At 42.4% G+C, this 16,616-nt stretch overlaps 1 protein-coding gene across 5 annotated transcripts in view; it reads right to left on the bottom strand.

The window, feature by feature from the left end:
* Nek10 (NIMA (never in mitosis gene a)- related kinase 10) overlaps positions 1-16,616 on the bottom strand; it is a 208,480-nt gene that overhangs the window by 144,145 nt on the left and 47,719 nt on the right. For all 5 annotated transcript variants that reach the window (XR_382965.2, XM_006518092.2, XM_006518096.4 and 2 more), the window contains 10 exons: positions 13,932-14,071; positions 12,178-12,239; positions 10,055-10,132; positions 8,556-8,620; positions 7,074-7,176; positions 6,861-6,989; positions 6,227-6,364; positions 4,414-4,459; positions 2,401-2,522; positions 2,180-2,282 (listed from right to left, as the gene is read on the bottom strand). Coding sequence is in view for 4 of the 5 variants with exons in the window: in XM_006518092.2 (XP_006518155.1) it covers positions 2,180-2,282; positions 2,401-2,522; positions 4,414-4,459; positions 6,227-6,364; positions 6,861-6,989; positions 7,074-7,176; positions 8,556-8,620; positions 10,055-10,132; positions 12,178-12,239; positions 13,932-14,071 (986 nt within the window). In the remaining variant the exon portion in view is untranslated. The remainder of the gene's footprint in view (positions 1-2,179; positions 2,283-2,400; positions 2,523-4,413; positions 4,460-6,226; positions 6,365-6,860; positions 6,990-7,073; positions 7,177-8,555; positions 8,621-10,054; positions 10,133-12,177; positions 12,240-13,931; positions 14,072-16,616) is intronic.

Raw genomic sequence — 16,616 nt, 5'->3', positions numbered from 1 at the left:
ACCTTTAAACTATCCACTGGGAGGTGGCAACGATCAGGAAAAATGTTAACACCACTCCTTTTATTATTTTTTTTATTTTTTTGAGATTTATAATTACATCATTTCCCCCTTCCCTTCCTCCCTCCAAAATATGCCCCTCCTTCCATATACCCCCCTCCTTGTTATTTTTCAAATTCATGGCCTCTTTTTTTCATTAAGTGTTGTCACATCCATACATACATATATATTATATATACATACATACATACATACATACATACATACACACACATGTGTGCACACATAAACATATATTACATAAATATAACCTATTCAATCTGGATAACATTACTTGTATCTTGTAACATTACAGAAAATCACAACTAATCAAAATGTCAAATTGTAGAGCCCAGTCCCAATTGTAGAAGAGGGGGAGAAAGATTCGTAAAAGTCAGAAAACCAGGGACTTTGCTGTGAGACTGTGCTTCCTAAGAATGTTAGAAGCTACACTCACGAAGCAAACATAATTGAAGAAAGACAACAGAAGACATCAGAAATCAAACCGGGAAAGTCCAGGAGCCCTCAATCCCACACAGATTACTACTAGCTCCTAAGGAATTCTCAAAGAGGAAGACACAGTCTCCCAGGGAAGAGCAAGCAATTGGTATCCAATACCAAGTGACCAGGTTTTGTTGGTGGTGGCTTGGGGGTTTTTTCTTGTTTTGTTTTTTTAATGTATCCCTTTATCATCAATTGCTCTAGAACTTGCTGTGTTCCATAGCATCTTTATACAGAATTCATAGACAAGCCTGCACTCTAGTAGTGTGCTCTCAAACATTCTTTTACTGTAGGAATCTCAGAAGCAACCTGTGTAGAGACTAAAAGTCTACATGAAGAGTGTCTCCCCTTTGTAGCTAGTTAACCATACATATCCCAAACAAGAGGAAAAAGGCTCAGGGGAAAAATAGATTATCACTCTGAACTAAAAAGTAGTTAACCATGGAGAGTTAGAAAAATAAATATAGGGTAAAAATAAACCTTCTAATTTAGAGGGGAAAGTTTTAATTACTATTATTAGTATTGTTATTAGTATTTATTTTTTACTTATTCATTTATTTTTTGGAAACGAAAACTACATAGGACTGGCTAGCCTCAGATTGAAAGAAATCTACCTGCCTCTGCCTTTGTCTGTCTGTCTGTCTGTCTCTCTCTCTCTATCTCTTTCTTCCTGCCTTCCTGCTTCCTTGCCTCCCTGTCTCTGCCCCCTCGTACTTCCCTGCCTCTGCCTTTCTGCCTCTTCTTCTGCCTCTGCCTCTCTCTGCCTCTCTGCCTCTCTGCCTCTCTGCCTCTCTGCCTCTCTGCCTCTACCCCTGCCTCTGCCTCTCCAGTGCTGAAGTGCCCCCTAACTCTGTCCTAATCAATGAAATTTAATTTACTGTTATCTGCCTTTCTGCTACAGATGAAAACACCAACCAATGAAACAAACAGCTATGTCAAAGGATACAAGTCGCTGTGTTTGTAAAGCCCTGCAAGTCTGACACCTTTAAGACAGACTGAGATAAAGTAGTCCAAAGCAATGTGCTCAATGTGTTAATCAGCAAAGCTTCTGTTTATGAGGTAGAAAGAAAAACTCAGAAAGCATTAATTGAGGAGTTAAATTAAACACAGAAGCATCCTAAGAGTACTGTATCTCTCATATGAGCAAAACAGTCATTTAGAACAGTATTTCCATTATCCAATATTGTGCAAACATTATTGTCTCAGGGATATGGAAAGTAATTATAATTTAACAAAAGAATTTTGCTTATTGAGTTTTTTGCTATTGCTGTTTTTTGGTTTGGTTTGGTTTGGCTTTTTGAAAAAAAGTTTGGTTAAGGCTAGCACCAACTTACTATGTCACTGAAATTGGCCTTGAACTCCAGATCCATCTGCCTCCACCTTCCAATGTGTGCAAACCAATACCCAGCTCAAAAGTTAATGAAATATAAAAGTTCATTTCCTCAGCCACAGGGGCCACATTCCACTTGCCCAAGAGTATCATGTGGCTAGTGCTTACTCACTCCACTGGACAACTCAGAGAAAACATTTCCATCTATGCCAAAAGTTCTACTGACAAGCACCACCACTCTGAAATGGGGTGCATTTCTCAACTGACATTCAGAACTTCTTCAGTTAAAAAGTTGAAGACTTTTATACTTACTAACTGTCACTTTGTCCTTATCTCCCAGCATAATGTTGTTTGGCGTGAGATCTCTGTGAACAATCCTCTTCTCCTTGTGCAGATACCGAAGAGCTAAGCACAGCTTGAAACAAGAATGGAAGCAAATTTGATTCCTGCCATATACGTAACCAACAGTGTATCTCTAAGGTAGCTCAGAACTTTGTTGTATAAAGAAAATTTCAATGAAGGGTGTAGTGTACCTGTATAAATATTTTCCACAGTCGCTCTTCACTGAAATGGTGATGTTTTTCCTTCAAAGAATTAAAGTGCTCTCCAAGTGGGGCTCCTTCTATCAGCTCCATAACGATATACAACCTGTCATCTATGCAAAAGCAAAAAGGAGTCACAGAAATGTAAAGTCAGTATAAAGCCCTGGAAAACCTTCACAAATTAGAACCCGGGCTTTCCAAGGAGTGTTGGAGCACAAAACGGAAAACTTAGTGTCAGGATCCACTGAATGCTGGCAGAGCACAGAGCTGCCCTTGGGGCAGTCACAGCCTAGCAGCAACTTCCTCTGACTCCAGACTTTCTCCTCTCTGGCAAGCATAATCATTTTCTGCTTATACCATAGAATGCCTGAACCATGTCAAAGACAGTAAGCCAACTGTCTCAAGTCACGAGGCCTGCCTCTTAGTACCTCGGATCAAATAAGACGTTCAGAAAACCGCATTATAAATTGCATTTTGTATGGTGACATAGATTATGTCATACAAACTTACCCACGGATCACGCTATGATGTTGCAATAACACAGACTAAAGCACCTACCCATGACAGAGATTACTGCTAGGCCCCTCTCGAGTAGAGAGACCTGGACTCTGATTTTATGTTAGGGTTTACAAGGGTTTAGCACTGTTTGGGTTTTTGGTTTTCTTGTTGCTGTTTTTGTTCTCTGAATACACTCCTTTAAAGCCAATTTGAACTACTAATAATGATATGTGACATGTGTCTTTTCTGACTGTTGGACATACACAAAATACACACATACACAATCTGCCTGCAAAGGACAGACATCTCCCATCCTGCCCACTGGCTTCTCCACCAGTCTCACACTGCAGCATGAATGTAAGCACACTGTTCTTCCTGTTGCCTTTCACAGGATTGCAAAAATGAATAAACCATATAGCATCTCTCTTACGGACATTTATAGATTCCCAAGTTTCACCATTCCAAGAAATACATATTGCCTGCACTATGCTTAGCTGTTTGTTTTCATTTTCTCAAATTATAGTCTTCTTCATCATAGTTTATAACTTGGTAATATTATACATATTTTAAGTTTCCTTCAATTTATTTTGGAAGTCGTCAGGTTAAGTGTTTTGTTTTTGTAATGACTTGTACTTACTTCAGTCTAAGTCAGGAACTAAATCTGATAGCTTTAATTACAGGAATAATCCCGATATTAAGAACTAGCACGTAAGGAGGAAGGAGTCCATCTAAATCACTTAAAGAAGGGAAATGGGTAAAAACATAGCAATTGAGCTGCATACAGAACAGCTTCTGTTTAGTATTGAGACAGGGTCTCTCTATGCAGCCATGCCCAGCCTGAAACTCACTATGTAGATCAGGTTGTCCTCAAACACACACAGTCGGCCTCTGCCTCTCAAGTGCTGGGATTAAAGGACTGAGTCACCATGCCCGGCTAATACTTCAGGATTTTATGCTACAGATGGTTAAGTTCAATACTTCCTTCACTTGTAAACAAGCGACTGAGTTTGGCTTTGTTTGACTGTGCTCTCCATCCCACAAGCAGGAAACAAGCCAGCCAGCCTGCAGGCTCAGCCAGGACTCTGGCGCCACCTGGTGGCATCTACTGAAATTTGTGAGAAAAAAAAAAAAAAACCTTGAAGGCGGAGTCCAATCCATTTTATTAGGGGTGGAAAATGCCACTAGATGCTGCTGTGAGCTTGCAAAAAGAAAAATAAAACATCATGCTTTAGTTCTCTTTTCTCTTTTTCTTCTACAGTTCCTTTTCTGTACAATAATTTAATTATTTTTGTTTATTCACACTGTGCCTCTATATAATACAGATCAAAATATTTTAAGTATTCTCAGGTCATCAATTAAAAAATTATTTTACTGCTTAAGAAAGCAATGCCTAATAATAAAAGCCAGTAGAAAATAGCTGAATGGGTTTATTTTCTGCCAACATAATATAAATGTATATAAATAACAAACATATGTTTCCTTACTTAGAAAGCAATTCATACTTACTTTCCAAAAATGTTTTATAATAACGTACAACATTGGGATGATAAAGCTGTAAGAAAACAAATAGCAAACACTTATCAGACTCTTCAAAACACAAGCTTTTGTACACTGAAGTTTCATCTAAGACTGCCAGCTGCCATTTAAGGTTTTAAATGACTTTTTTAAGTTAATGAAAGAGACAGTGTCCTCCATGCCTTTGTGAACCAGGCTAGAAGATGCTGCACTTCCTAATGGGCAGTGGACAGGTTTAGGACTGATCAGTTCCTTAACGATTCCCTTAGCATGCTCTGCCCCAGGGTTGGGCCTCAGCTACACAGGGAGGGAGAAAGTTCTAAAAAAGAAAAATGGTGTAAAATGTCTCCAACTATTTATTTAGAATGTAGTTTCTAGGTAAAGTGTCTTGTTTCAGAGGAATTGCCATGATGTCTATAAATGGTTTGTGCCTCTGAGTGTCCCTCTGAGTGGGGCCCACGTAGCTGCTACTCACACCAACCCAGCGGTCTCAGGGTTATCAGCAGCAGAGTAGCCAGGATGTGGCTTCCCAGGCAGCAGTGACATTTGTCTGTCCCTCAGCCCTGGAAGTGTCCTTTCTGCTGCTTTTCCCACTTGGGATGGGAAGGTGTCACCAGCAGTTGCATGGAACAGGGAATAATGCCAACTTGTGCCATTCTCTAAGCCTGGTAGTTCGAAGCCTCTGTGCTGTGCTCATTGTCACCTCTTAGCAGACAGGGTCTCTCACTCCCGTACCTATGGCTTCTGTATTCCATGACATCCTTCTTTTTGGTTCAGGTGGCTCCCACAGGAGGGACAATCTTCAGTGACATCAAAATCTAAACTGTGGCACCCTGATTGGCCTCTTCTGGACCCTTTTTCTTAGGAAACGCACTTAAACAAATTAGCACCCAAATCAACTAGCAAGTGGGGACAGGATGAGTTTCTGAACGGATGGGATGGCTTCTTGCGATCTAATCCATTAGTGGTGACTTTTGTTGTAACTTAGTGATGTCAAACTATAGGTTTCAATGAATAAAGACCATGTTTGTGACACCAAGCAAACATGACTGCAGGGCGCAGTGAGGCTGGCAGCTTCCTAGAACTTAGAAACAGAAATGCACAAACAAGGAGAGCTGGGAAAGGAACCAGCATCTTCTCGGATTACAGAAAGAATTCCCATTTCTCGCCTGCGCTCCGTTTTCCTCCAATACTCCTTCATAATGACAGCTAATTGAGCGATTATGTCACATATTCATGATAATAAAAATAACCCAGAAGACAGTGGGGCCCACCCCTAATCTCAGCACTTAGGACAGGGAGCCAGGAAAGGGGGGGGCGGGTCCTGAAGGTCAGTCTGTACTACAGAGCAGGGCTAAGACCAGCCTAGACTACACAAGCCTGCTCTAGAAAGGGGAAATGAAACAAAACCTACATTTTAGATTTAATAAGCCAGACTTGAGGGGTGTCAACAGGTTGGCTTTAGCTGACTGAAGTTGGAGGGTGGTCTTTCTCAAATTCCCAGCACTCCATTAAGGGTGTCTTTCTCCTGTTCCTATGCAGTAACTCAGTAGCTAAGCATACATGGTGTGTTCTGGTTTGTAAGCTCAACTGTTTTGCATCCAAGGCCCTGCTATAAACTCCTAAAAGAGTTTCCATGACTCAATAACAAGCTTTAGGAAAAACACTGGCAAAAATATCACTGCACCAATGTCCAGTATTTCATACCGAACTGATTTATAAACGGCATGGACAAGAACAGCAGCAGAGCTCAGCTTCAATGACATTTATATCAGAGACATCTCAGAAATAAGACAATATTTACCTGCTCCTTAATTATTGTTAATTCAGAAACAATGTTCTTGACACTGCTGTCTCGGTCTTTCTTATCCTTTCCAAATGCTGGGTTATGCAAATTGACCTCCTTCATTGCTAAAAGATTTTGACCACTACGCTTTCTAACCTACAATAAGGAAAGCAATTAATTAAATGCTGAGAATTGAGGGTTAGACAAAGACAGATGAACTAGAATAACAAAATTACATACATGGTTAACCAACACATAGCATGAGAGTCTAGCTGCATTTACACTAAGCTGAGAGAGCTCAAACCTGTTACCTTCTGGTCTGGTCCCCACTGCAGGACTCAACAGGCTTTCCCTGGGCAGGTGTAGAAACACTGGTGAAAGTTTATAAACTATGTCATGCACTGGGACAAGCTATTTTGATTCATTTTCTGTGAAGGATGCCCTGTCAGGGACCAGGTACTAGAGCTGAGAGCCAAGGCAACACTCACATAATTACCACCCAGTGTTGGATACAACCAGCACTCTCATCTCTATCTGTACTTCTTCACTAGTTTTCAATGATAAGGACTTCAATTAAAATGAGTATGGCCATCTGGAGTGTTACTTCAAATTTGTTTTGAAACATGAGAACTATCTCCCAGGGCAGACTCACCTTATAAACACAGCCAAAAGCTCCACTTCCAAGGTGGTCCAACACAGCATAGTCACCTATGTACTTCAAGGGCGCTTTCTTCTGATTGATGCTTTCAATATTCTCAGCAATTTGCTTCAGCTCATCTTCCTAACCAAGTCATAAAAGGAAAATTGGTTACTACTATCCTGATCCCAGAGCAGCCTGCCCAAATATTTAGAACTCAAGACTTACCAATAGTAAATTCAACTGTGATACCAAGTCCTTATAAGCACCAATATCACGAACGTAATGTCCTATGTCAATGAAGGTCTCAAACAGGTCGGTGGGAAAAAGTCTACAGGGAAACACACACACTTAAAGTGGAGCTGGGGAACAGTGGATCAATGCTTCCCTTCTGGATACAGCTGGCTCACCAACTAACCCTACGAACAAACCTAACTTCATTAGGCAATCAGCAGAGTAAGAAGCAATATGCTCTGGCATATCATGCAGATCTGCACTCCAGCTGTAGTTCCTGCAGAGTAAGCAATGTTCTACAGATCACTGCACAGCACTGCACCTCAGTGAGCTGCACTGCATGTCACACTTGGAACCGGGGAGGGGTGGGTGGGCCTCACAGTCTTTGTTTCTATGGCAGTAAAAGACAATATAACCAACGCAGACTATACCAAAGCCTTCTTTGTAATTTATTTGGGGGTTACAGACAATAAGCATTTTAAAAGAGGATGTTTGTTGTGTTTTTTTTACTAAATATTTAGCACTTAGATTAAGTCATTTGTTACAGTTCTAAACTTAGCTCCAAGATGTAAATATCCTTTTAATTTTTAAATGTTTTATGAGAATAAAATACTGGTAACTGAAAAAAATGTAAAGAAGTATGCATTTACAAAGTTCTGGCTTCAGAGGCCTCTTAAAATATTCATTATTCATTAAAATGGATGGCTTTGGGTCATGAAATGAAAGTTTATAATAATTTTTTCCTTAAATTCAAATATCATGGAAGAATAAAGCAATAATATAATTGACACCTTCTTCACAAAGGATTTGTTATAACATCAGTTTCTCTCACCAATAACATCTGGTGACAACACTGTGGACCTAGATTGTGTTCACATGGTGCGCATGTCCCTCATGTGCAATGAATGTGTCTGCTTTCTAAGGCTTGCGCGTCCACCAGACTTGGCACCTCACATCTGGCCCATCACTGGGTCTCAGCCTATCAGGGGCACTCTTGGTTGGTAAGAGGAAATGATCAAACTAACTTTGGAATTTCTAAATGGTTTAAAAAAAAAGGTATGTATCTTGGTTCTATATATTCAAGATGTTAATATCTTTAATTAAAACCAGTGCCTGAGCAGTTGCATGGCCAGTGAGGAGTTGTCCAGCAGTCACCTAGCCTGTGAGGTAGCTGTGAGGTAGCTGTGAGGTAGCTGTGAGGTAGCTGTGAGGTAGCTGTGAGGTAGCTGTGAGGTAGCTGTGAGGTAGCTGTGAGGTAGCTGTGAGGTAGCTGTGAGGTAGCTGTGAGGTAGCTGTGAGGTAGCTGTGAGGTAGCTGTGAGGTAGCTGTGAGGTAGCTGTTAAACCTGTGGAGACAGAGAAGGCTGCAGAGGCACAGCTTGCATGGAACCTTTCTCTTTCCACGGCGCCTACGGAAGCATGCAGGCCTAAAAGGAGCTTCAGTTTAACCATCGGCCACATTGCTCCAAGCTCCTACCTTTTAAAGAGTGGCCTGTTCCTTTCCATACTGAAGAGAAACCTCAGGGTTCTGAAAGCATAACACTAGGAAAAGAAAAAGAGTATGACTCTTAAAGAGCAGTGCAACAAAGTAAGACATTTTCACTCCAGAACCCCCAGGAAGTGACGTTACAGAAGCCTCCCTGTGAGTCACTGACCTCCGCGAGACTCATAAGCTACCTCCAACCCTGCTTCCCCCCCCCCCCCCAGGTTGATGCTACAATACTGTGCCATGCTGGAGATGTGGCCCTGCTTACGTCTCACTAGCCCTTAATTTCTTTCTAGAAAGTACAAAATGAGCAAAGAAATAAGAAATAACCTTCTGCCAGGGAAGCCAACCTCCAGAGCTCTGCAGGAACGCAAGACTCACTCCCTGCTAGACACTGTGAACACCCTATTCCTTCAGCTTCTGCGACTGAGTAGCCACCAGCAACAAGGCCATAGTAAAACGGTAACCGGCATGCTGGACGCAAACCTGACAGGCTGCTCTCCTGAGTAACATGCACACTGACCTCACTGCTGTCTTTTTCCCTTTGGTGACTTAGTAAGAATGATGAACTACAGCTCCTCAAACGTGAATTTTGTAATTCTGGTGTCACTTGGAACACAGCCCCTGAAGCTCACTCCTCAGAAAAACATCAAGGGGACTATTTTTTTTTGTGCCAACTTTGGGCCTTTGACACTCTGCCCAAGACACAGACCCAAGCTGCTTAGCATGCTACCTGTGCCCAAGTACTCTAAATTCCCCAACTCTACCCTGCCGATACTCCCTTGGAAATCTCTGCTGCCCTAGAGCAGCTGTGCCAAGTGGCTCCTCATTGCCTTTTAAAGGCCTTCTCATCCAGCAAAGCCTGGGCTTTCCTTTTCAAAGGCAAAAGGTTGGTGACTATGGTTCATGTTTAAAGTTGACAACCATCTTTCCATTGTTATATTCTGGTGTAAAAGGGAAATGTTTCTTGAAAGTACAACCAGCTGATGACCACTGAATAAACTACTTCAGTCTCTCTCTCCCTCTCCCCCCCACCCCTGGGTGTGTGTGTGTGTGTCTGTCTGTCTGTCTCTGTCTCTGTGTGTATCTCTCTGTCTCTCTGTCTCTGACTCTGTATATGTGTGTCTCTGTCTCTCTCTGTTTCTCTGTCTCTATGTCTCTGTTTTTGTCTCTGTGTGTCTCTGTATCTCTGTGTCTCTGTGTGTGTCTGTCTCTCTCTCTGTCTCCCTCTCTCCATCTCTCTCTCTCTCTGTTGCTCTCTCTCTCCCTCTCTCTCTCTCTCTCTTTCTCTCTCTCTGTCTCCCCCACTCCCCATTGTTTGTGCTTTCCGTCGTCACTGGTTTTCATAGACTCCATCCCCAAGCACAGTCCTTACCATCAGCACAGAGCCCACTGCTAACCTGAACAATCCCCAAAAGTAGGCACCATTTTACCACAGGCTACCCACATCTCACTATGTTGAGATAAAGAGCAACAGACAGGCTTATTACCTGTAGTAGATTAGTTTGTGCTGCATTCGATTGTTTATTTGGTAAAATTAATTTTGCTATTGTATATACACCATTTTCCTAGAAAAATAAGGAAATCATGTATCAGTGACCACTAGCCATAGAGACCAGCAACTCAGAAGCAGCAAAGCGTCCTCACAACAGTACAAACAGACAGGGAAAACAACACTAAAAGCACCAACGCAATACTTTTAAGTGCCAGACTGCAGAATTATACAATAGTTTTATATAATGATTTACATAAACTTGGAGTGATTAAAATATTATAAAAACAAAGGATGGAGAATATGAACAAACAAAGCAACTCTTTCTATTTAAATTATGGTGCTGGAGTGACAGCATAGTCAGTGATGTGCTTGCCACACAAGTATGAGGATCTAAGTTCAATCCCCAGAGCTGAAGTTTAAAACAAAACAAAACAAAACAAAACAAAACAAAACAAAACAAAACAGTGATCAGCTGGGTAAGGTGGCTTGCTTGTAATCCCAGTGCTAAAGGGGCATGACTGGCCAGCCAGTCTACCCAAGCCAGTGAGCCCTGTGCCAATGGAACACCTGTCTCAGAAACAAGTGAGCCCTGTGCCAATGAAACACCCTGTCTCAGAAACAAGGTTGGGTGATGGGAAGTCAGCACATACTGTTCCTGCAGAGGACCAGAATTTGGTACGTAGCACCCATGTTGGTGACTCACAGACACCTGTAACTCCAACTCCAGGAATGCAGCACCCCCTTCTGGCTTGGCAGGTACCAGTAAAATCATGAGCACAGACCCACAGGCAAAGCCATACATGCATCATTTGCTTTATCTTAATTTTTTTAAGTGGACATCTGATGAACACTAGCTCTGGCCTCCACACACACACATGCACTGCACACACCCACACACGAATGAACAGACACATAAACATACAGATGTACATACATTGCAAATACCAATTTCAACTGTAAAGCATAGTCTCTCCCTTTCTACTTTTGATAATTAGAGGATACCCAGAGACTGTCCATTGTAAAATAGATCTTTTTAAGAAAAGGAAAAATGACACAAACAAACATTCTAAAGAAATCAAGTTAACTGTGAAAACGGCACTGTTTTGGACTTACTACAACATACACATGGAGGTGAATTAAAACAGAAGCCTATTTCAGCTTTCTGCCAGCTATCAATTTATGTTTGTGTGAACATCTTGTCTGCCTCGCCGAATATAACCTTTATAGCTGCAGCTATGCTGTAGGTCATTTCATAACTCTGTTTTATTCATAAGTAAATTCATGAGAGGTGGAGCCATTTTCAGGGGTAGCAAAGCTGGCAAACTAAGACAAGAGGAACTGTGGCCAACCTGGCTGTTCTTCCCACTGGCGATGCTGCCCCTACCCCACCCCCACTTCTACCGTATATTCTAAAGACGAAGTTGCAAGTGTCTGTCTTTCCTCTGTAAGACTAATCAAGAGGGAATTACTCCAACAAAAACTCAAATAAAAAGGACTGCAACTGATGCAGGGAGAAGATACCGGCATCAGTCAGCCTCAAGTGGTCTAAGTTCTGTTGGGCTTCAGCTACCAAGTTGACACAGCCCTCAGATAACTCTGCCTAGCCTGTGTGTGTGTGTGTGTGTGTGTGTGTGTGTGTGTGTGTGTGGTACATGTTCTTGATTGTTAATTGATTTAGGAGGGTCCAGCACAGTGTGGGCAGTGCCACCCCAAGGCAGGTGGTTATGGGTTGTATAAGGAAGCAGGGTGAGCACACACCAGAGGAAGCAAGCCAATAAGCCGCACTCTTCCACCACCTCTATTTCCATTCTTGCCTCCAGGTTTCCAGCCTTGAATCCCTGCTCTGATTTCCCTCAGTGATGAACTGTTACCTGAAGAGTCTGCCAAATAGACCCTCTCCTGCCTGAAGCTGCTATTAGTCAGTATTTCATCATAACTGGAAAGAAAGCTAGAGCAGGATTTAACCAAGTTAACTGAGGAAGAACAAAAGTATAAAATGGAATTCTATACACTAAATGAGAAGAAATGTTAAAATGTTTTTTAAACTGCATGATGGGTCCTCAAGCCCATATTCTGGAAGACAAATACAATCAAAGGGCCTGGTCATGACGTTCTTACCTGTACCACTTGGTGGGCATTGGTATCATTGAGGGCCAGCTCGGTGAGGGCAGCACAGCAGGCTAGGAAGGAAGCAACCACATCTTTCATAATCCCCAATACCCAACGTGTGCCCAGCAGTCATTAGGAATACAACACACGGGCAGGTAAATGAATGACTGCTTTCAATACAGTCCCCAAATCCTGGTGATCAGACTGTTTTCTTCACTGTAGAGAGAGTGACAGACTGCTACCCCTCGAGTCCAGGAGTCCTAGTGCCCTTTCTGCTCCCTGGCTGCCTCTCATGGCATTGTATACTGAGACACAGTTCCTCCTCCTGAGCCCTTCTATGCACTCACAGAAATGTAACCATGTTATGCTAAACTCTTCCATCCATCACCAGGTAATTCCCACAATGCCCTTCTGACTGACTTGCCATCAATGTTTCACATGAGCAAAGCTGAAGGACAGGGTCTTGAGGAACATGGCTAATGGCACATGGCCTCGATAGGGGAAATACTCGGGTGCCACTAACTGTTTATATTTCTTACTTACATGTGAGATGGGTGGTGTCAATCAACTCATGTTATGTATACAGCCCCAGAAGTCTATGTGTACCCTAGGTACCTCACTGAGCATAATGCATAGCGAATTCCAGCCTCCAAGTCTCTTGTGTCCCTCTCTAGGCACTGGCTCTCCCTATAATCACACTGTGGTTACCAACAATTGCACCACTCTGAGAGCATCCAGAGAACCAGGAGCTCTGAGAGCAGCTAACATGGATGCTTGGAAACCATTAAACAGGTAGCCCAGCACAAGACTCTGAAGACATAAAGGGAATTCTAAGTGCACACAAACATCAAAAAGAAGAACGATCTTAGTTCTCTGCCTTCATGCATCTCTGAGGAAACTTCTTCATTCTCTGGTGTAAATAGCTATGAACAAAGCAAACCAGTTTTTTTTTTTTTTTTTTTTTTTTTTTTTATTTGGCGGGAATTGGGCCCCTCCCCCTTCTTTTATTTTTTTTTCCCATTTTTTATTAGGTATTTAACTCATTTACATTTCCAATGCTATACCAAAAGTCCCCCATATCCACCCACCCCCACTCCCCTGCCCACCCACTCCCCCTTTTTGGCCCTGGTGTTCCCCTGTACTGGGGCATATAAAGTAGCAAACCAGTTTTATGCCATTGCCCTCTGCCATGCCGGCTCCATGTCTCAGAGCCTCCCCAAGCTCCACTAGCCTCCAGTACCCTGTGATCCTTCCCAGGCTGTTCCATGGTCCAGGCTGGCCAGAAGCACACACTAAGCCCAGAGGTCAGGCACCCTGATAAGTGCTTGCCAGAGGAAGCCCTACCAGGAACAGACTTAGCTTGCCTTTGGCTTCCCTTCAAAAGGCCATGCATTTGTCAACTCTCTCTTCTCCTTGGATCTGGTGTGTGGAACAAGACCTGTTGTCCCTTTGGGAGATGGGACATTTGTATCAAATAGGATACTCTAAAAAAGAAGGAAATTGTAGGAAGCATGGTTCTAGCCTAGATCAATCCAGGCGCTTTAACCCACCCGTAGCAGTGATCACGACTTTGTGCAGTTAACCTCCAGCCCAAGACCTGTACTGAAGAAGGCTCTGGCATTCACATGTTTTTACCATTACACATTGGGAATCCTGAAAACTGTATAATCACCACACCACTGTGCTAGTGTTCTAACAAGGAATAACAACACAATAAAGAATGCAGTCTTAAGTAACAAAACTCGGTCTTGTAAGAGAGATACCTGCTTGGAGAGAGACAGTATTTTCCTCGATTTCCCCAGGGCTTAAATCTTCTGACAAATGAAGCTGCTGGATGCGTCCTGCGGCATTTGCACTGGACAGGCTTCCGATGGAAGAACGGTCAGAAACAAAATTTCTGTCTCTATAAAAGGAAGGCTACTATTCAGGCCATTTATTCTTTCTCTTCTGTGCCTCAAACACAATGAAATGCCACAACAAACTCATATTTTGTATAATAAACAAACAAATAAATAGAACACTTTGCCTCCTCTGAATCATGGGGTTTTCTATGTTCTTAATGCTTCATCTGTAAATTCAGTTAAAACCAAGTGTGGTGTACAGTGTGAGATGGGAGGTGTACAGTGTGAGATGGGAGGTGTACAGTGTGAGATGGGAGGTGTACAGTGTGAGATGGGAGGTGTACAGTGTGAGATGGGAGGCCCTGCCCAATCTTCTTTGACCCTCATGGCTGAACTCTTGGGAGCACTGCAGTCTTTGTACGGGTGAATCTCAGTCAGGACACCTCTGAGTTCCTTTGTTTGTTTGTTTGTTTGTTTATTCTCTTTACAACCCCATCCTTCCTCTCCTCCCAGCCCCACCCTAATAAATCCCTCTTAGAGAAAACCAATCCTGCTGAGTCTTCAAACTGTGCTACCTTTCTGGCCCCCTGCCACAGGAGTCTCCCTGAGCACAGCTTGAAGCCTGCCTTCACCTGGCCCTGGCCCTATCAGTCACTTCTGCCTGTTACCCTCTTTTCTCTTGCCTCTGGCTGAAAGCACATTTTAAAAGCTTGCCCTCTGTTTGGCTATTCCAGGCCTGGCCTGGTGTTCCAGTCTGCAGGGCTGTGGCCATCACCCAGCCGTCATTTTCCACCTTGGCTTTGTGACTTCCTCCCTTCCAGCTCAATTACTCACCTTCAACCACAGCTCATAAATCTGTTGTCTGCAGTTGGCCTGCTGTGCCCTGGATGCACAGCTTCCCGCCACAGACTCTGTCTCTTATCTGCTCTGCTCCTTTTGGTTTATACGGTTACTTTTTTTTTTCTCATGACATCAGCTGTTTGGGTCTGTACATTCTCACACATAACACAAATAGAATCTCCAGGCTATCTGGGTCATTCTGTTCTTTCTGTCATGAGCTGGGTCAAGGAACAGTTCCTTTGATGGTCTTATCTGTGGGCATAATTATCTTGGAGCTCTCTGTGGGGATCACTGTGTCTGATCAGGAATGTGCCTGCCTTTGGATGCTGCAGGTATATGAACCTAGATGGGCCTCTGCAAAACTGCCCTGCAGCCTGTGAACACTACAGCCACCAAGCAGCTCTTCCTCTAACACCTACCCCAGGTGGCCATCAACAACCAGCTGGTGCCCAGCAGTCCTTCCAAATACCCAGATATATTAAACATCTAACAGGAGTATATCATATATCACCTTCCCAGGGAAAAGTTTTCTAACACCATACTATGGATGGGGTTGGAAATTGAGTCCTCAGACATGAAGAACTCCCATCTTTCAATGATATAAAATCCATGGCTTAGGCAGAGGCAGGCAGATTTCTGAGTTCAAGGCCAGCCTGGTCTACAAAGTGAGTTCCAGGACAGCCAGAGCTATACAGAGAAACCCTGTCTCGAAAAACAAAAACAAAACAAAACAAAAAATCCATGGCTTGAGCAAATGAGGAGAAAGTGCCTTATGTTAAAATTAAGTCTAAATAATACTTCGTGGTTATAGAATTCCAGGCATCATTAAGAATATAACAACTATTCAAGAATAACTGCATTCATCATCTTCATGCTACAAGTACACACAACCTTTGCAATTATTCTGACCAAGGGAATTGCCTATTATGCCATGGGACTGGTAAAATATTTATAATCTATATCTCCAAGTAACTGAAGCTTTCGTAAAAGCAAAAGGATTATCAGCAAGCCATATAATTTTCCTTTGTTTTCCCAGTGGCAGAAATCACTAATAAAGCATGTGTTACTCATATCTCTGAAGTCTCTTCTAGTGCTCTGAAATATTCCTACAAGAAATTCTATAAAGAAATAGTATGGAGTCTTAGTCATATTGATTCAATAATCTGCAGTGATGTTAGAATGGATGATCCAATCTGCCTAGACCTTGGAGTAAGCTTTATTGATGGACCAAGGATCACAAGCATGGTCGTCCCTTTTGAGCAGAAATATCAATCTATAGCTCTGACTTGGCACCCTGGGGGCTGAATTATGCTCTATAATAATATTAAGTAATAGAATGTTCCCAAACATGGTAGCAATTTGTGTTATTACTTAATTCTTCAAGATACTTAATTCATAAAATACAATTACAATGCAATATATACCCCCAAATTTTCAACCAAACTATTTTAACAAACAATTTCTTTTTATGCTCATAGTACAGAAGCTACCAAAAAGCAGGGGTGGAGGTGTAGGGGGTTGAATAAAAAATGGCCCCCATAGGCTCATAAGGAGTGGCATTATTCATTTAACATGATTAGGACACATGACCTTGTCAGAGTAAGTATAGTTTTATTGAAGGAAGTGTGTTGTTAGTTAAACTTTGGGGTTTCAAATACTCAAGCCAGGCCCAGTGTTTCTCTTTTCCTGCTACCCGTGGTTCCAGATGTAGACTCTCACCTCCTTCTCCAGTGCCATGACTGCCTGCCAGTGTGCTGCCATGCTTCT

This window comes from Mus musculus, chromosome 14 (assembly GCF_000001635.26).
Source record: "Mus musculus strain C57BL/6J chromosome 14, GRCm38.p6 C57BL/6J".
NCBI lineage: Eukaryota > Metazoa > Chordata > Mammalia > Rodentia > Muridae > Mus > Mus musculus.
Note: the sequence above shows the minus strand (reverse complement) of the source record. Positions and strands in the feature narration are given on the sequence as shown.